Source organism: Mustela nigripes, chromosome 13, assembly GCF_022355385.1.
Source record: "Mustela nigripes isolate SB6536 chromosome 13, MUSNIG.SB6536, whole genome shotgun sequence".
In the NCBI taxonomy this organism is placed as follows: domain Eukaryota; kingdom Metazoa; phylum Chordata; class Mammalia; order Carnivora; family Mustelidae; genus Mustela; species Mustela nigripes.
In genome coordinates this window covers 115460756-115481601 of record NC_081569.1, presented here as the reverse complement: position 1 = coordinate 115481601, position 20846 = coordinate 115460756, and the positions used below count along the sequence as shown (strand labels likewise).

Below are 20846 nucleotides of genomic sequence, written 5' to 3'. Positions count from 1 at the left end.
AAGCTTTCTGAGAATTCACCCTCTGCCCTCCAAGGCAGCCAACGGAGCCGGAAGTGAAGCAGATACCTGCCCGACACACAGTGAATGCAGTGCAGTGGGCACATGTGAGCAGGCACCAAGAACAGCACTGCACACACAGGCAACGGCAGGTGCTGGGCCTGCCCTGGCCTCCTCCAGTTCTGCAGCAGCCACGGAGGGCTGCAGGCCACCATGGAGCCCTGGGCGGACAGGCTGCTGCATAAGGAGTCCGGCAGGACAGCACAGGGGAGTGCGACAGAGATATGTGTATAAACAGACTCTTCATGAGAGCTTCTGGAAGAACTCTGGACACACCTCTCAACCTCTCAGGGGTCAGAAACAGAATGAAAGACCCAAAGAGAAGATAAAAGATCTCACCAGTACATGTACAATCACCCACAGAATTCAAGGGGAGACCTTAGTTGCAAAAAAGAAAACCAGCAGAAGCCATAGACCATAATAAAGGAATCCAATCCTGGTAGGTGGATTTAAATGGAAGGCAGTGAGGTGTTGCGTTTTCTCAAATTTACACAAGTAGGAAGCATGAAATACTGCAACTTATTGGAATTATGGTTATCAGCATCCAGATGTAAATTAAATAGTCTCCTTTCAAAAAGCCCTACTCTAAAAACGAATGTTCTGGGGTGCTTGGCTAGCTTAGTCAGTTAAGCGTCTGACTGTTGATTTCAATTCAGGTCTTGATCTCAGGGTTGTGAGTTCAAGCCTCACACTTAAATCCAGGTTGGGGATGGAGCCTACTTAAAAAAATAAAAAAAAATAAAATAAAATAAAATAAAATGAAGCGTCTACAATCCTAATTTTCATGTTTATCTCTACAAAAATCTAGAGTATAATCTTACACTTTTTTCCAGTTTTTTTTCTTGTGCTCTATAGCTCATTTTTACTTTTTATTTATTTATTTTTTTAAAATATTTTATTTATTTATTTGACAGATAGAGATCACAAGAATGGGGGTGGTGCAGAATGCTGAGCAGAGAGCCCAACCCGGGCTTGATCCCAGGACCCTGAGATCATGACCTGAGCTGAATGAAGGCAGAGGCTTAACCCACTGAGCCACCCAGGTGCCCCTCATTTTTATTTTTTTAATAATCATACACTCTTAGACACCGTCTACTGGAGGAATTTCTGAAGGTCATATCATTACACTGACCATGAAAGGCTGTGAAAAGATATTCACATCAACCCTATTCTTAGCTTGAACAGTGCCTGGGACATAAACAACCCTTAGAGCACGCTTTGACTACTTACTTGAATAGAGAAAAAACCGCTGTCATCCATATTTCCAGAAGGCTGCTGTTTAATTTGGATAGGTAGTTGAGGCGGAGGTTGAGGGTGGGGAGAGAAGGATAAAAACTGTCATTAGTGTGCATATTTAAAATAACATCTTGTGCATTCCCATGTACACAGTCAAGAGCACAATTATAATTAACAAGTCAGAGCCCCATAGGAAGAATGGCGCATCCTTTTCTAAACAGTACCCACATTAAAAAACAAAAACTAAAAAACAAAAACGTGATTTAGTGGGTTTAAAATCAGTACCTGTAAAAATGTGCGATAGTCTTCACTAGTAACACCTCCTTCTGCCATTCTCATCCTCTCTTCCTCATCCAGCTGGTGTGCAATTGACGATAATTCCACAGGGCTAAAATATTCTCCTTGCAATAGATTATTCAAGCAATGCTGAGCACAAAGTGAGCCTTCTTGCTAATATTTCCAAAAGAAAAAATTCAAATGTGACTGGTTTAACAGATTTGTACAGTAGCTTCCTCTAAAGAGGAATTTAATCATTAACTTAATGCAGCCAAACAGAACCCTTTGGCTTTAGATAAGTATGATTAACATAAATGCAGGAGTTTTCACTTGCTAACACTTCCTTCATTATTTTACCACTAATAAAACTATAATTATTTAGCTATATGAACAAAAACTTGAGAATGATTTTTTTTTAATTTATTTAATACAGATCATAAGCAGACAGAGAGGCAGGCAGACAGAGAGAGAGGGGAGAGCAGGCTCCCTGCTGAGCAGAGAGCCCTATGTGGGGGGGGATCGATCCCAGGAGATCATGACCTGAGCAGAACGCAGAGGCTTAACCCACTGAGCCACCCAGGTGCCCCTTAAGAATGATTTATATTAAACAAATATCACTCTCTATCAGATATGTCAAATTTCATACTTTACTAGAAACTACTCTATAAAAAACATTAGCACCTCTCATTTTCAGTACCTAAAATACATACATCTTCGGAGGCTCCAACGCAAATTAAAAATGCTGAAAGGGAATTTTAATCGCTAGAACATTTGTATTCTTTTATCAAGACATTCTACCCAATCTAAATGCTTATTCAAGGAGGGGTACCTGGGTGGTTCAGTCATTAAGCGTCTGCCTTTGGCTCAGGTCATGATTCAGCATCTAACTCCCTGTTTAGCTGGAAGCTCCCACTCTCCCACTCCCCTTGCTTGTATTCCCTCTCTCGCTGTGTCTCTGTCAAATAAATAAATAAAATCTTTAAAAAAAATACATATTCAAGGAATTTGAAATCAGTGAACAAAAGAATTTCAAGAACTGATATATGTAAGAAAGATCCCATTTGATGTTAATGAAGACTGAAGCTAAGAGAGCCAAGGTTCTCTTTGGGGAACTCTGCACAAAATGTGTATATAGTACAGTACAATGGGCAAAACTTCCAAAAACCACCCCTGGAGCTCATTTCCAGACAAGCCAGCAAGGAGAGCTGCATCCACGAAAACACAGGATCTTCAAGATCACCACCTTCCTATGGTGCGGAGTGGAGTGAGTACAACTTCCCGCGGGCCCAGAGTCTTCAGGTGCTGGGTGGCTGGCTCTCAAACCATTGGCTCCCCAAAACTAAATCCAAGCTGCCTGGCACTGAGCAGTCTGCCTATCACTCTGCTCCCCACAACAAGGCCACTCTCCCATGCTTGCCTTGTAAGAAGGGAGACAGCCTGGTGGGTGAGATCCCTTCCTGTGAACACAGATCCCTCTGCGGGATGATGGAAGAAGATGACATTTTTCTTTTCCTGCTAACCTTGCTTTCTTTTTCCCGAGTAAAGTCTTCCCCAGCCTGTCTTACCTTGTGCAATTTGTTCTTTTTCCCCAGTAAAGTCTTCCCCAGCCTGTCTTACCTTGTGCAATTTGTTCTGAGCTACGTTACTCAAGAGATGGTCACCCCAGAGAGCAACATCTTGCAAGATACATATTTTTCCTAATGAATTTTCTAGGAACAAGATTCAGTTTCTGAAAATGATACAGGGTATATGTATACAACGGAACAGGATGGAAGCATTGAGACCATCTGAGTGTGAGATAGGGGACTGAGATAAACTCATCTTCAAATTCTAGTACAGAATAGGTACTTCACCTGAAGGTGAAGACAAAATCTTTCCCTCAAGTCACAGCTACATAGTGAGAGAGAACTTATCTTAACCTTGTTTCCCTCCTACTGTATTCCTATTGCCAAAAAGCAACTCCTTCTGAAAAATAAAATGTGAATTGAAGAGATACACAGACCTCCTACTAATAATATTCTACTGTACTGAAAGATGGGCAAGACAAGTATTCACAAGAAGATAGCCAAATGGCTAAAAAACACAAAAAGATGTTCCACTTCATTAACCATCAGGGAATGACATAGTAAAACCACAGCGTTACTACTATAGACTCTCCAAAAAGCCTAAAATGTTGGAGATTAGAAACATTAAAACTACTGTATACCGCTGATGAACATTAAATTGCACACCCACTCAGGAAAACTATTTGGAGTATCTACTAAAGCTTAACATCTACCAACCCTATGATCTAGCAATTCCACAACTACGTGCATAATGCCAACATTAGAAATGTAAACATACATTTATCAAAAGACATCTATAAAAGAGCCACTATTTGTAACGTTCTCAATCCAAACCACCCAGATGCCATCAGAGTGGAAGAGGTTAATTGTGTTATATTCAAAAGGGAATACTATATGACAATGACAATGAATTAGCTACAGCCACCTGCAACAGTATGGATCAATTAATGTTAAAGAAGACAGATTCAAGGGGCACCTGGGTAGCTCAGTTGGTTAAGCATCTGACTTTTTTTTTTTTTAAAGACTTTATTTATTTATTTGACAGATAGAGATCACAAGTAGGCAGAGAGGCAGGCAGAGAGAGAGAGAGGAGGAAACAGGCTCTCCGTGGAGCAGAGAGCCCAATGTGGGGCTCAATCCCAGGACCCTGAGACCATAACCTGAGCTGAAGGCAGAGGCTTAACCCACTGAGCCACCCAGGCGCCCCAGCATCCGACTTTTAACTTCAGCTCAGGTCATGTGTCCCTAACCTGGTTTTGTTACACTTAAAAAAATTCAAGTAACAACAAAAAGACCTCTGCTAAGATACAGCTATTTTCACATATCAAGAGCTCCCTACTACAGTTACCAGACACTGGATTTGCTGGGGACAGTTCTAATGCAAATTTTCTGTCCATCTGACAGGCTACATGCCTCAGCTTGGTACTCTCAAACTACAGTCATCACATTGAATACATACATTGAAATTGTGAATCCAACTATTAGTTTAAAAATTCTCTCTATAAAAAAACTAAAGAGGGGCACCTGGGTGGCTCAGTGGGTTAAAGCCTCTGCCTTCAGCTCAGGTCATGATCCCAGGGTCCTGGGATCGAGCCCCACTTTGGGCTCTCTGCTCTGCAGAGAGCCTGCTTCTCCGTCTCTCTCTCTGCCTGCCTCTCTGCCTACTTGTGATCTCTCTCTGTCAAATAAATAAATAAAATCTTAAAAAAAAAAAAAACTAAAGAAAGTCTCTATAAAAAAGCCTTGAAATAAAAAAAAGTAAGCATTTAATATCAAACCTTGTCTCAGTAAAACTACTGCTGTAGGAAACATCAAGTTCTGTACTTCTAATATGATTTAATGGAAGAAAAGAACTGTTCTGTCCAAATTTAAAATCATTTTTTAAAGTCACAAGATGAATCAAATTCTGTATGAACCAAAAAAAAAAAAAATATTGCACAATGGCCCCACCTAAGATTACCCATCCCTGCGCCCAACTTATTCCCACCCACCTCTTGCTCATGGAACTTCAACCAAAGTTAGATAGAAGTTTATCTGTGCCATAGTCAAAATTCAGTAGTACTGAAATTCCATGATTTCAGGCCCAAACTTATTGTGCTGGGATTAGAGAATGAACAAACTAAGATATTTTATTTGATTTTTAAGATTTTATTTATTTATTTGATGGGGCGCCTGGGTGGCTCAGTGGGTTAAGCCTCTGCCTTCATTGGGCTCTCTGCTCAGCAGGGAGCCTGCTTCCTCCCTCAATTTCTGCCTGTCTCTCTGCCTACTTGTGATCTCTGTCTGCCAAGTAAATAAATAAAATCTCAAAAAAAAAAAAGATTTTATTTATTTATTTGAGAGAGAGAGAAAGCACAGGGAGAGCAAGAGTGAAAAGAAGACTCCCCACTGAACAGGGAGAACAATGCAGGGCTCAATCCCAGGATCCTGAGATCATGACCTGAGTTGAAGGCAGATGCTTAACCCACTGAGCCCCCTAGATGTCCCTATCAAGGTGTTTTATAAAACCATAAATAGTGAGATGCCTGGGTGGCTCAGTGGGTTAAAGCCTCTGCCTTTGGCTCAGGTCATGATCCCAGGGTCCTAGGATCGAGCCCCACATTGGGCTTTCTGCTCAGCAGGAAACCTGCTTCCCCCTCTCTCTCTGTTTGCCTCTCTGCCTACTTGTGATCTCTGTCAAATAAATAAATACAATCTTCAAAAAAAAAAAATCCAAAACCATAAATAGTAACTGGAACCACATCACTCCCTTACTGTCCCCAAAGTCTTCAGGACCAACCTGCCACTAGTTCAAATTCCCAGAGATACTACTGTTTATAACAGATTACAATAGAAACCAGGCATAAACCTAAGAGTGTGTGCTCAGAAATGGCCTAACCTAAAGAGTCACGCCATCAACCTAACAGATCTTCATCCCATCTCAGGGATGATAAGGTTTCACTCCCATTATGAGGGTCAGCAAACACATGCATCTGAGTAACAACAACAGCCAGTATGTCTATACTGCTGGTTAGGAAGCCTTCCAAGTGCTTATAGCCGAGGTGGACACTTCACTATCCTCGCACCACAGAGGAGGAAACTGGAGCAGAGAGATATAACAAATAACTTGCCCAAGATCGTATGGGTAGTAAATGGCAGAGTTGGGATTCAAACTCAGGCAGAAGTTTCATGTCTATGATATTATTACTTCCTCAAATCACTCATTTGGAATTTGGTTATTCCCAAACCTAAACTATCCTAAATACAATTATGAACCAACAATCACCGAAGGGCAAAATGAATATTATAGTCAAAGCTCAGCATCTTTTAAGTATTTTCAAATACAATCCCCAAAAGTTTGATTATCATTCTCAGTTTTCATTACATTAAAAGTACCAATTGAGATGGCACAGTGACTGTACCAAGAGCAGGCAGCAACAGAAGTAGTAACAAACATGACAGCAGACACCAGAACCAAAACACCCAGCAGTTAGTGGCCATTTAGTATTAGGATCTAAGCTAGGGGTTGGCAAACCCTAGCCTATAGATAAATACAACCTGCTCCAGTAGCTAAGAATGGTTTTTATGACTTTATTTTTTAAAAAATTTTAAAGATGTTTTTATTTATTTTAGAGAGAGGGAGAGTACATCTAAGGAGGGAGGAGGATAGGGGGAGAGGGAGAAAGAATCTGAAGCCGACTCTGTGCTCAATACGGAGCCCCACGCAGGCCTGGACCACATAACCCCTGAGATCATAACCTGAACTAAGACCAAGAGCCAGCTACACAACTGACCGAGCTACCCAGGTGCCCCGGGTTTTATGATCTTAGATAGTTGGGTAAGATACCCATACACACATCAAACAAGGATATGTGAGATACCATAGATGGCCTAGAAAGCCTGACATATCTAAAAAAAAATTATTTGCTTTAGATAAATAGCACCACACACATCTTAGAAGCTCAAGAAATTCTCAATTCGGTCAAATATTTATTGAGCAATTACTATGTGCCAGGCATGATCTTAGGCACCGGTGACAGATCACCAAGCAACTGTTAAGCTTAGATTCTATCTTTAAAAAGGACACTCAAAATGGTAACTCTGAAAATGGGGAAACCAATATCCCACAGAAGGCAGCTGCAAGGCCTGTTGTAGGCAGGGATCTCTACATACATAGCTTCATTAGAGTCAAAGCTGGTTCTCTGAGTCTAGCAAAGGTTAAGTGTGTGTGGCATAGGGGAAGGGAGTGTGCTAGAAAATGGCATATTAAGCTAAAACATTCCCAGAATGGGCTGAGTACAAGATTAACAATGGGCCCTATGGTTACAAGTGCTTCCCATTCTTGAAATATGCCCCCCAAACCTTACCAGCCTCACCTATTAAGTACATTTAAGTTGATGACCAAGGTATCATTTTAAGTATCTTTAAGCCTACACAGATGCTTATTGTGACTTTTTTTTTTAATTTAATTTATTTATTTGTCAAAGAGGGATTGCACAAGCAGGAGGAGTGGCAGGCAGAATGAGAAGCAAGATGCCGACTGAATAAGGAGCCTGATGCAGGACTGGATCCCAGGACCCGAGGATCACGACTCTAGCCAAAGGCAGAGGCTCAAGACTGAGCCACGCAGGCATCCCTGGATAGTGAGTTCTTTCAGGAAAGGACATCTTTATGAGGCTGGCACCCAGCTGCTTCTGATCTGGTGGTTCAGTTGTTACCTTCACTGAAATCTATCCGAATAGCGCCTCATACCCACCAATCCATATTTGTAAAAACATATTATATGAATCTCAAGAGGTGGTGTGGAAATGTTTAAAGTCTTCCATTTGAAACATCTGGTCCTACACTAAACTTCTGAAAATTAATAATAAAAATATGTATATGTAGGGTTCTCATCACCCAATCTCCTTATGCAACTAAATTTCTCTTGTGCAAGACTCATAAATCATGTCAATTGAGTCAAAAGATTAGTGATAACTATACCATTGAGCCCTTACCCACACATAAAAACTGGTCTACTCCAGTGTTAAAATGTGCTAAAATGTTTTCTACAAAGAAAAGCATTCTACTTAACTACTCGTTTAGATTTATTCTGTGCCCCTTTCATCTTTGATGGCTCTGAATTGTGTGACTTTTTAAATGGATCAATGAAAGTGTACAAGTATTTAACAAAACAAAACTCCTTTGCTCTCACTACATAATAACCTCACTAGCAACCCTTTCCAAACATGAAACTATTATGAAACAACATATCATGTGCCAAAGTTGTCCTGAAGAAGGTTTCACTCACACCCAAATAGCTTGTTTACTGTGTGTGAGAAAAGACGAGTTCCACCACATGCCACAAACAGCATCTTCAAGTGCGTGGTCATCCAAGAGTAAAACACGAACACTAGGCGGACCAAAACACAATTATTCCCGTCCACTCCTAATACATAATAAGAGAGCTGGCCTCCTGCTCTCTTTCCATCCGGAAAGATGCAACTACCAAAAGAAACGAAACCTAAACATCCCGTAACAAAAACTCTTGTGACGACTTCCCTATTTAGGGGCGCGGAGGATTTCCTACCTCACTTCCCTAAGTGTCAGCCCCTACAGGGGACAAGCCAAGGACCCCGCCCTCGGGAGGCTCCTGGACCCAGTGCAGGCGAACAAGAACACAACCCCAGAGATCTAAGTGTATGGGAGGTTCCAACATAGAATTGAGGAGCCCAGAGAAGGAAAAGTTAATTCCGCCAGGAGCAGGACTGGAGGAGTGGGGTGGAGCTGGCAAGGGTCGAGGGACTTGTCGAAGAGGTGAACAGCTAGAAACCTAGGAGAGTGAAGGAGAAGGGACTGGAGAACGAATCCCACGGAAAGTGGAGGGGAAGAGCAGAAGCTAACCCATTCGGTGCCAGCCCCCTCCCGTGCCCCATGGCGCCCCCGGCCCTGCTTCATTCCCTCCCAGCTCCCCGGCGCTCCCGGCCCGGGACTCCACCTGCAGCCGCCTCTGGGGCACAGGGTGCGGTGGGGGCTTCGGTGAAGCTCCCCGCCCTATGAAGCTCCTCTGCCCGGCGAGACTGGGACGGGGGCGACGGGGGCCCCCGCCGGCGCTCCGAGAGGAGGAGGTACCGCGCCCCACCGCAGCCCCCGCACCGCAGACAGCTCCCCACCGAACGCGGACACTCACTTTCTCGTGGAAGATGGACTCCATGTTTATTTGTCTGGAGCCAACGGCCCCCGCGCCGAACCACCCCCCTCCAGCCCCGCCCCTCAGCCCCACCCCTCCTCCCACCCCGGCCCGCCCCGCCTCGAGCCGCCCCCACCCACGTGCCTCGCACAGACCAATCATCCCCGAGGATATGAATCACGTGGAAAGAAGAGCAAGTGAACGCCGGGGCGGTAAATGCAAGCGCACGTGACCTTTGTAGCGCGTCCTCCCATATCCCTCTATCGGGCCGGCTGGGGGTGTTGCAGCGCCACCTATGATCTGGAGGAATTTCTCTGCTTCCCACCCATTGCTATGGATTTTTAGGCTATTAAGGGGTCTGGGTGAGGAACACTTGGGTTCTATGTTCTTTTATGTTTTCCACTTTGTACTTTCTGCTTGTATCTGCGTTAAATTATTTAATATCTTTCTCCTCCTCCCCCACTGAAAGCCTGATTAAGCAAAAGACCTATTGCATTCCCCAACACTAGCGCTTGTGTAAAAATACAATATTTATAGAGAGCTTATTGTAAGGTGGGCATTCTTTTTGAACTACTTTGCATATATTAACGAATTTAATACAACCACCTTTGACATAGGTGTTGTTATGATCCCTTTTTACACGAGGGCACTGATGCACAGGAAGGTTAAGAAAAGAAGGGACTCCAAGGTCAGCTAGTGAGTTGCCCTTGCTGGAGTCCAAATCCAGACACCTTGTTACTAAGTGTCTGCGTTCTGACCCTGAAAAGGCAGCATGAGTTGGGGGAACTGAAAGTTCAGTGAAGTGGAGAAAGGGGTTTGATGAAGCTGAAGGAGTAGGAAAATAGTAGATTTTGCACCTTGAAATTAGATTAAGGAAGTTGTTTTTAAAGACAGTTGGGGAGTTATATAAAATTTTTAACGAAGAGATGCTCAGATTTGCATTTTATAAAGATCACTCTAGCTGCAAAAGAGCTGATGCTGTGGAAGGAATCTTGGGAGAGATGGTGGTGTTTGGGCTAGAGTAATGACTTGCAGTGGAGAGGAGACCATTTTGAGAGATGATTAGGAAGTGGGGAGACTCAACAGAACTTGGTGAGAGTGGACAGTGAAGGACACAGAAATGTTAGGGATGATATCTGGGTTTCTGCCCTAGGCAGCTACTGTGGCAGGAATAGTATTCAGTGAGATAGGGAATACTGGAGGAAGGGGCAAGGTTTGGGGGTATACCCATGATATGTAAGACAAATAACGAGTGGAGGTTATCTATTTATCTATCTATTTATCTTTCTATATAAATGGTCTGGATTAAGGGGCTTGGTTTTGCTGTAGAATGGGGCATTATTCACAGGAGTGAATAAAATCATCTAGGGGAAAAGGAAGAGATTGAAAAGAGGATTTAGAGTAGAACCCTGATGGTAGAGAAGGAATAGCCAAGGAGAAGGGAGGAAAAGCAGGACAGTGTGACATTACCAAAGCCCTGAGAAAGGAATGTTACAAGAATCAGTGTCAGTTGCTGCTAAAGGGTCCAGCAACATAAGGACTTACAAGAGTCCACTAAATTGTTGCTATGGAGACCACTGGGGACATCAGTGAGTGTAGGCTCAGAGGAACAGAATGGGCAGTGGGAGGTAAGGAAATGGAGAGTACTAGTGAGGACCAGGTGCTCAAGGTTACCTAGTTACCCTTTACTGAATGCTCCTGGGTGCACAGTCCACATTTTCTTATTTGGGGAACAGTATATGCATGTTCTTAAGGAACTGTGGCCTAACTGGGGAAACAAATCAGGGTCTCACGAAGTGAAAAAATATGCAAAACATTTTTTCCTGATTTATTATTTTTATTTATTTTATGTTTAAAAGATTTTACTTAACACAGAAAGACCGCATGCACAAGCAGGGGGAGTAGCAGACAGAGGAAGCAGGTTCCCCCGTGAACAAGGAGCCAGATGCTAGATTCTATTCCAGGACCCTGGGATCATGACCCAAGCCAAAGGCAGATGGCTAACTAATGGTGCCACCCAGGTGTCCCTCCTGATTTATTTTTAAAGAAAGTGAGTGTGTACAGAAACACATATCTTTTTGTTGATGTTGTTGTTGTTGATATACATTACAAATCTGTGTAAAAATATTCAAGAAATCCTGAGGTTATGCATGTGCTTGAGATGGGAAGAGAACTAGGCAATAGGAGAGAGGGACGGGAACGAGACTTTTCACAGCATACAGTTTTACTCTTGATTTTTCAAATATTTAATGTATTAGATTCTCAGAAAAAAAAAAAATTGTATTCATTTGCTATGGCTGCTGCACCAGATCACCACAAACTTGGTGGCTAAAAACAGAAATTTATTTTCTCACTGTTCTTGAGGCCACAAGTCTGAAACCAAGGTGTTAGCAGGGTCATGCTCCGTGGTGACAGGAAGAATTCTTTCCTCACTTCTTCCAACTTCTGGCGGCCGCTGGCCCTTGGCTTGTGGTTGCAGAACTCCAACCTTGGCTTTGGTTTTCATGTGGGCTTTTTCCTTTTGTGTCTCTGTCCTCTCCTCTTATAAGTACCAATGATTGGATTTAGATCCTACCCTAATCCAGGGTGATTTCATACTGAGATCTTTAATTATGCTGTCAAAGACCCTATCAGTGATAATTAGGGAGTATCATTTTATTGTAATTTTACTTCTCCTAAATTCAATATTATCTAAAACAAAATGTTTTCTGAGAAGAGGTAGTTGAATACAACAGATAACATGTATGCATACATGGAGCCATCACAAGCAAGAAAATGAACAACATATACTCTGAAGTTTCCTTGTGCCCCCTTGCAATTTTTTTTAAGATTTTTAAAAAATTTATTATTTATTGAGAGTGAGCACGAGCAGGGTGAGAGGCAGAGGGAGAAACAGACTCCCCACTGAGCAGGAAGCCCTATGTGGGGCTCAATCCCAAGACTCTGGGATCATGATGGCCTAAGCCAAAGGTAGCTTATCAACCAACTGAGCCATCCAGGTGCCCTCCTCTTTGTAATTCTTACTTGTAGCCCTTTCTAGACTATGTTCCTCCAGGCAACCACTAGTCTGCTTTGTTACCATAGTTTACAGTGTCAACATTATTTATATAAATGGATCCATAAAGTGTGGACTTCCTGTCTGGCCTCTTTCATCCAGTATCATTAATTTGAAATTCATAGGGCCCCTGGGTGGCTCAGTGGGTTGGGCCGCTGCCTTCGGCTCGGGTCATGATCTCAGGGTCCTGGGATCGTCCTGCATCGGCCTCTCTGCTCAGCAGGGAGCCTGCTTCCTCCTCTCTCTCTCTCTCTCTCTGCCTACTTGTGATCTCTGTCAAATAAATAAATAAAATCTTTAAAAAAAAAAAAAAAGAAATTCATCAATGTCATAGCAAGACATTCCTTTTTAAATGCTGAGTAATATTCCATTATAAGGATTTAACAGTTTAGCTACTTGATGTACATTTGGGCTAGCTCTAATTTTTGGCAATTACAAATGAAGCTGCTATGAACATTCATGTAAGCCTTTGTGTGAACATACACCTTCCTTTATCTTGGATGAATATCTTGAGTGGGATGGCTGGGTCATACGGGAGGTGTTATTTTCATTTTAAACTGCTAAACTGATTCCCAAAGTGGTACAACTCCTACATTTTACATTCCTGACACCACTGTGAAGTCCACTTACTCTGCACCCTTGCCAACACCAGGAATAGAATCAGTTTTTTGATTTTAACTATGCTAATAGGTGTGTGTTGGTATCTCATTGTGGCTTAAATTTGCATTTCCCTAATGACTATTGATGTTAGGAATCTTTTCATATGCTTTAGTTACCATCCTATCTTTTTTTGTGAAGTGTCTCTTAAAATCTTTTGCTCATGGGTACCTGGGTGGCTCAGTTGGTTAACCTTAGGCTTAGGTCCCTAGGCCCTGGGATCAGGCCTGCCCCACATTGGGAGAGCAGGGAGCCTGCTTCTCTGTCTGCCACTGCCTCTGCTTGTGTTTTCTCTCTCAAATAAATAAATAAAATCTATTTAAAAAAAAATTCTTTTCCTCATTTAAAAAATTGGACTGGGCGCCCAGTTGGCTCAGTTGGCTGAACACTTGACTCTTGAACTCAGGGTTGAGTTTGAGCCCCATGTTGGGTGTAGAGATTAAGTAAAGGAGTAATTTTTAAAAACTGGGTTGTCTTTTTTTTTTTTTTAAGACTTTATTTATTTGACAGACAGATCACAAGTAGGCAGAGAGAGAGAAGGGAAGAAGCAGGCTCCCTGCTGAGCAGAGAGCCTGATGCGGGGCTCGACCCCAGGACCCTGAGATCATGACCTGAGTCAAAGGCAGAGGCTTTAACCCACTGAGCCACCCAGGTGCCCCAAACCTGGGCTGTCTTATTAAGCTATAAGGGTTCTTTACATATTCTAGATATAAGTTCTTTGCTGTATATTACATTTTGTAAGTACTTTCTCCCAGTTTATGGCTGCATTTTCATTTTCATAAGTGTCTTTTGAAGAGCAAAAAATTTCAAAACTAGTTCATGCTTTATATGTTGCATTTAAGAGATCTTTGCCAAACTGAAGGTCACTAAAATTTTCTGCTAGTATCATCCTTCTAAAGCACACAGTTCGAAAAAAAAAATTCTGAAAAATATCTGAGGAAAAAATTGGCTATATGATTTAATAGTACTATGGTTTAAAATGAAAAGAAAATGAAACACTGACTATAAATTTAATATCAATATCCTCAAATACTCAATAATGATTTATTTTTAAGCTAAGTGTGGCTACTACTTAAAACGTGGACTGCTATAGCAAAGAAAGACTCACACTTCAAATTAAATAATGAATGTGTTTTTATTTCTCTCCTAATTTTTAAAATGTGAACATTCTGTAATTTAGTCACAACCTTTACTTCCAGGTGACTTCTTCATTGGGTCTCAATTCCCTGTGTGGAAATTAAAAAGGAAGGAAAGGAAAAAGTATAAATTAAATTTTTATGGGGGGGGTAAAGAGTCAGAGGATTAAGAATTCAATATTTTATATTCTATTAAATTGACCCATTAAAATTTTTATATAGACTCAACATACTCATTCTAATCTCTCATGATTTTAAACTTTTACCATCCCTTCAATTTCATTTTTCCAAATTAAGGAACTGCAATTTCTTCGGCTGTATGAAAGCTATTATCTTCTCAATGAGTTCATTTGAGGTTTTCTAAACCTTTTCTAATTCACTTTCTCTTTCTTGAAATCCTTAACTGTAAACCTCCTCTTCACATTGACTGTGAATGTTGCTCAAGCCTCTGGTTCCTTGAGCTTCTTCCCACTTAGCTGCATACCCAGTGGCAGACATGTTAACTCACTCTGCTGCCAAAAGAGCCATCTCCAGAGACACAACGTGGTACCAGGAGCTGCCAGCTGCCTTCTGATCACTCAGCTACCACAACTAAAGCTCTCCAGCAATATTGCTGGGAACATGGCACCAAGCCACTATTAGTACCACAGATTTCAGCTACATTCTGGCTTAAGTAAGATAATATATGAAAGCTTTATTAAAGGCTTTCGTGAGCTGGTTTATAACATTGTTTCTAGATTACAGTGCATCCTGAATGCTAAAAAAAAATTTTTCAAACATTTGAAATAGCCTGTTCATAAACTGAAGACTTGTTGGCCGTCCAAAGATAATCATACAGTTTTGTAAAAGGATTAAACAGTAACTAATGCTACAAAATAATGTAACGTTAATATTACTTTGGGGGCGGGGGAGAGACAACTCACCCCTTTTATTTATTTTTGGCATATTTGATATTAAAAAATTATTTCCAAGAGCTCATTAATTGTTCATTTAAAAGAAGCATAAAAACTAACCTTTTAAACAATAAACTCTTGTTCCGGAAGGCGGTCAGCGTTTCATCATTCCTTCGGTCTAAGTAACATCCAAAGACAAACCCCACAGGCACAAGTATATGTACCCAGTGGTCACGAACAATCTGAATTATATTCATCCTGAGTGCTAGGGGGAAAAAAATTATCAGAAATATAACTGCCTTTGTAATATCTTGAAAAACTGCATCTGAAACAGAAAGATAGCCCTGAATATAGGAGATCAATGTTAAAGCATAGAAAGCCTCTTCAAATTTGCCTGGGATCAGGATGTAGTATACAACTTAAAATCTACTTGATGACAATTATACAGGTGACAATGATTTGTATAAAAATTGTACTGCATTAAAAATCAATTTATTAACTTTTTTTCCTAGCTCTACTAGTGAACTGATATGGTACAGTACAGAGAAATGGAGAGTATAAAAATATTCTACCTGCAAAAGTTGGATATTTGCACCCTCCTACAATTAATTTAAAACATTTACACATGTGTAAATTATTTTTTGAATCTCTTACGATGCTAAAACAAATATAACTACACTATTATGCCAAAAGCAGAATTATTTAGTTAAGCTATCATTATTGAAAATGAATATTTCAATTAGCAGTAATTGTGACTCAGATAAACCCCATTAGCTACAATACTGCTAGTGCACAAAGCTGAAAACTAATTTTTGAAAGGAAATGAAATTTTAAAAAACTTCAATGACATCATGGTAGATCTCAGTATCAATTCAAAGATTGAACAAGTAATAAGGACAGAAGGGAATTTACTTTTATAGAATGACTAATAGGTACCAGAGCCATCATATCATCTTATATATAACATGAAATAACTATTATTATCCTCATTTTATAGACTAGAAAACAGGTTCACCTAAACAGGTATTAAATACAGAGCTGAAATTCAAGCTTAGGTTTGCTCCAAAGCTCTTTTTCTATTAGATCTCAATACCTCTCTAAAAGACCTCTTCTTGAATTAAAATTTATGGGACTTAGGGGCTTTTAAGTTCTAAGAGTTTCTAAAAGATACAGGAGGAAGAATAGAACTAGAAGTCACCATATGGAAAATAAATTTGCCTTAATTAAAAAAAAGTTTCCGCAAAAATTTGTACCTAAAGTTGAAATAAAAATACATCTGCCTATGCATGAATCTAAGACAAATTCATCATATACAATGGCTGAGAAGGTGTATGACAATACGGTGAGAGAATACAGGCCTGCCAACAAAAGTGCTCAGCACTCAACTAACTGTGCTAGGGTTAGGGAGACTGGATTCCTGCCTCTCCTAAGACACTGGTTCTCACACTTAAACATTCCAAATCTGTATTTCTCAAACTTCATCACTATCTAAAGACACCGAGGTGGAAAATGGCCATAAAGGTAAAAGTTGCACAATTACCCCATACTCTACTTGATAAAGCGTATTACACACAGCAGGAAAATTATGTAAAGTTAACAAGTTATTTAAAATATATAACTTACAGTTTAGTTATTAAAGTTTTAGTCTACCTCCTACGGCTGGAATTTTCAAACCTAACTGCACATCAAAAGCGTCTGGGGAGCCTTTATCAAAATAAGGACTTTTGGGGTGGGGGAGACTGGGTGGCTGAGTCAGTTGAGCATTGGGCTCTTGGTTTCAGCTCCAGGCGTGATCTCATGTGTTGCGGCATTGGGCCCCAGATGGGGCTCCCCACTCAGCAGGCAGTCTGTATCAAGATTCTTTCCCTCTGCCACCACATGCCCAACCCCCTCATGTGATGGAGTGCTCTAGTAAATAAATCTTTAAAACAAACAAAATAGGTACTTTTGGTCCTCCTTCCTTGTGGGGCTGGAAAAGTCTAGTTGAAAGAATTTATCTGATTTGATGCAAACAGTTCTTGAGCAAACTTATTTCCTAGAAGATGGTGGCTCTCTCAGCACTATGTCTTAAGTAACGTTATTTGCATTTAGATACTGAAGCTCTCTTTGTGAATCTGACCAAGTGCCCTACCAGATTAGCCTAGATTAGCCACTTACTTGTTGAACAAATTTGAGCCAGTCAAGGATAAGGATAACAAAACATGCCTTGATCAACTTTGAAAGCACAAAACTGCAAAGTACTAGACAGTATTGGTCTCTGTAGAACTCAAGAGGTCATGTATTCGGTCACCTCTCCTCATAGGTTCCTCAAATTTCTTTATAGGGGTGTTTTGGGGGTCAAGCCTACCCCTCAGCACAGGTGAGTCAGATACTACATGTACTTTAACCTAAGACAAAAGTGCTTGTTGACCAAGACTGTTCTAAATAAGCCCATGGCCACCTGTGGGTTATAAGCCATTATTGTTGTTGGCATTCTTCCAACAGGGCAAGTAGCTACTTTTCTGCAGCTCTACTCTGAGAATCTAAGAGGGGAGACAAACCCTGGAGACTGGCTGCACATAAGTTCTTATATACACTCTACAGGTCCAGACTGATAAAAGGATTCTGTGTATTCAAAATCCAGAGTTGGGTTCAGCCACTATGATTCCATCGCTAACAGGTAAACTGACAAATCTTAGTCCCAGAGACATTTTGTATTACACTTGTATAATCTATTTAATGGACTTTGGGAGCCATGGCATTTAACATAATTTGTCCTCTGTATTTCACTGAGTGAATGACTAGGGAGGACAAAGATTTATGGACTGAAGAAGTGAGCTAGAATGATTTCTTGGAGAATGGATAGGAGGGAGAGTACAGACAGGCTCTGGTCATGAGCCCAAGACCATAGGGGACTTTATCTGTTAGGCAAAGATTAGTGAGGTCCTCGGACAAGCTACAATGGAACAAGCCCTGAAGTGTGGATGAACAGTGACATCCACATGGGTGCCCATGAGGCCACTGTACATATTAGTGTTTTTTTGGTTGGGTTTTTTTTTTTTTTTTTGAGGGGGGAGGGTGCAAAGGGGGAGAGAGTGAGTCTTAAGCAGGCTCCATGCTCAGCAAACATGGGGCACCAGCGTATGCCCCTGAGATCATGACCTGAGCCATAATCAAGAGTCAGATGCTTAATCAACTGGGCCACCTAGGTGCTCCAGTAGTGTCTGCTTTATAAGACTCATGAAAAATCCTTTTACATCACAAGTGGAACTTGCTATGGTATTCCTAATTAAAACTAATTAGTTTTTGTCTTATGGACTCAAGGAATCACTGAACTGATCACCCATCCTTTGCTACCAATGTTTAAAATATTTTGCTGTAGCTCTACAAAGAGCTCTTATAGCACTGTCAGGTACAGTTCTTACTGCTTTTCATAATCGCTAACTCATGTAATCTTCACAATTCTATACCATGTACTCACTAATGTCCCCAGTTTAGCAGGCATATTTTTTTCAGATGAGGAAATGGACTTGCCTAAGGTCACAGATGCAGTAAGTAGCAGAGCCAGTATTAACACTCAGGCAGTCTGGCTTTGGTTCAAGCTATTTGTGTTTTATTGATTGCTAGGGTAACTACAGAGGTGAACATTTAGACTGACCTCACTCAGTGTTCTTATTTTTCCTAACATTACCTTTTTTTTAAAGATTTTATCCATTTATTTGACAGAGAGAAATCACAAGTAGGCAGAGAGGCAGGCAGAGGGTGGAGGGAGAAGCAGGCTCCCTACTGAGCAGAGAGCCCGATGTGGGGCTCGATCCCACCACCCTGAGACCATGACCTGAGCGGAAGGCAGAGGCTTAACCCACTGAGCCACCCAGGCGCCCCCTAACATTACTTTTATTCCAACCAATTTTTCCCACCTAACTAAAAAAAAAAAAAAAAGAAAGAAGGAAATAAAGTAAAATGTATCTGGAGTGTATTTTTATAAGTCAATACATGTTGTAAAACGTAGATGAACAGATATTCAAAAATTAAGTCCTAATCTCTAATTGGTCCCCACAGCATTTTAGATCGACTTTTTTTTAACAATACATACAATCTATGAAAAGCAATGCTGGATGCACGGAGAAACTGAACTCCTTGAGGTCTGGAACCGTGTCTTATTAACCTAATACAAATTAAACATTATGTTTTTAAAAAGTGATTTTTGGGTGTGGAATGGTCGGCTCAAGAAGGCGTGCGATTTGGGGTTGGTTTCCAGTCCTGAGCAACCAGGAGACAGAACGCTGAAAACTTGGGACCCATCTGTGATGCTCGCGCCTTCCCTCCAGCCTAAGGACGTGATCCCGGCCCGTCTTCTCTCCGGGCCGGTCAGGGACGGTCACCTGATGATCCCTAAAGGACGTTTTCCAATAACGACAACCTCCCACTCCCCTTCCCAAAAGCCTTCAGGTGCGAAACAGGAGACCAGCTGTCTACGGGAAGATAAGCCCTATTTCCCTTTCCCGTCTCCACCGCTCGCAAGCCCCGGGGGGGCTCTCCAGACCACTCCTCGCCTAAACACACCGCCGCCGAGGGCTTCCCTAGAGGTGGACCCTCCCCGTCTCACCACGGGGACCCGCAGCGCCTCGAGCCATCCTGGACCCCGGACCCACCTGCGCCCTTGGTTCCAAAAACGACCCCACAACCAAGGGCAGCGACGAACTCAGCCACCGGCGCCGGCGGAAGCTGCGGCCTTGGGACCTGCCATTCGCCACGCTGGGTCAAAGAGAGGGGTGGCGCTGGGAAACTGTACCTCTTCTCCCTTGGGATGTTGGGATCTTCTCGTACTTATTTTAGCTTTTAAGCACTATAAATTATTTGCAAATAAGACTTCGGCGCAAGGTTACGAGACTTGTTGTCGTAAAAGCCATCTCCTTTCCACAGCTTCGTCCTCACCCCCCCGGAGCATGGTATCGCCCTGGGCCTTACCCGCCTCAGAGGCTCGCCTCCAGTTTCAAAATGGCGGCCGCCATCGGGGGGCTTCTGCTGGCTGGTCGTCACGGGTGGTGTTGAGCGAGTATCAGCTTGTCTCGCTCTTGAACCTGGATTCGACTAGGGGTTGGGAAGGGCAGTGGACGGCGTTGGGGGAGGACTGACGAGGCAAGTGGGGGCGGAGGGAAGGAGTGAACCTTTGGATGGGGGAGGGGGCGTCCTCGGCCCTAGGGAGACCCTGGCTCCACCTTGTCCGGGTCTGCGCTGGGGACATGCTCCCGGGTTTTCGGTGGCCACTGTCCTGGCCCGGCGTGGCAGAAGTGCTTATCGAGGGAAAGAAGTGATTTTTCCGTGGGTCTGAAGCCCCCGGCCTTTGTGCCAACCCGCACGATTCACTCGTGTGTTCTCTTCTTCCCTCTTTTTGCTGTTTCCCGGCTGGATGAGTTAATCCGGCACCAGCTTTGGCGCCTTTGGCCCTCGTGGTTGCCGTGTTTTTTAGCCTCCTCGCTAGGAGTCTTGCGTGGTCTCGGGTTCAGAGACCACGAGGCTGCTAAGCACTGGGCACAAAGTAGGCGTTCTTTTTTAGTTAGTCGATTCCAGGGACCTTTTAAGATGTTACTGTGTTTTATTAAAATGGTCTCGGCCTTCTGCTCCTCCCGCTCCCCCCAGCTCCCCAGCTCAGCCCCCCAGCCCCCCCTTTGCCCTCGAGCCCTTCCATCTCTGTTTTATTTGCTCTTAAGTAAGCAGGAGGTCAGACTAGCCTTAACCCCGTCGAGTCCGGCCTCCTGTCACCAGCAGAACATGAATTATCAATTGCCCATTCCCTAATTTTTTATCTTATAACCCCTGTGATATATATATATATATATA

General features: G+C 42.3%; 1 protein-coding gene and 1 pseudogene across 2 annotated transcripts in view; both read right to left on the bottom strand.

The window, feature by feature from the left end:
- ATXN3 (ataxin 3) overlaps positions 1-9355 on the bottom strand; it is a 36327-nt gene extending 26972 nt beyond the window's left edge. The window contains exons 1-3 of one of the 2 annotated variants that reach the window (XM_059373499.1): positions 9283-9355; positions 1579-1743; positions 1288-1332 (exon numbers count right to left, since the gene is read on the bottom strand). In XM_059373499.1, the coding sequence (XP_059229482.1) occupies positions 1288-1332; positions 1579-1743; positions 9283-9306 (234 nt within the window). In that variant the 5' untranslated portion in view covers positions 9307-9355. The remainder of the gene's footprint in view (positions 1-1287; positions 1333-1578; positions 1744-9282) is intronic. The other variant, XM_059373500.1, reaches the window with a different exon arrangement.
- A 6313-nt stretch (positions 9356-15668) lies between these two features.
- On the bottom strand, positions 15669-15823 carry LOC132000386 (U4 spliceosomal RNA; annotated as a pseudogene).
- Positions 15824-20846: the final 5023 nt, after the last annotated feature.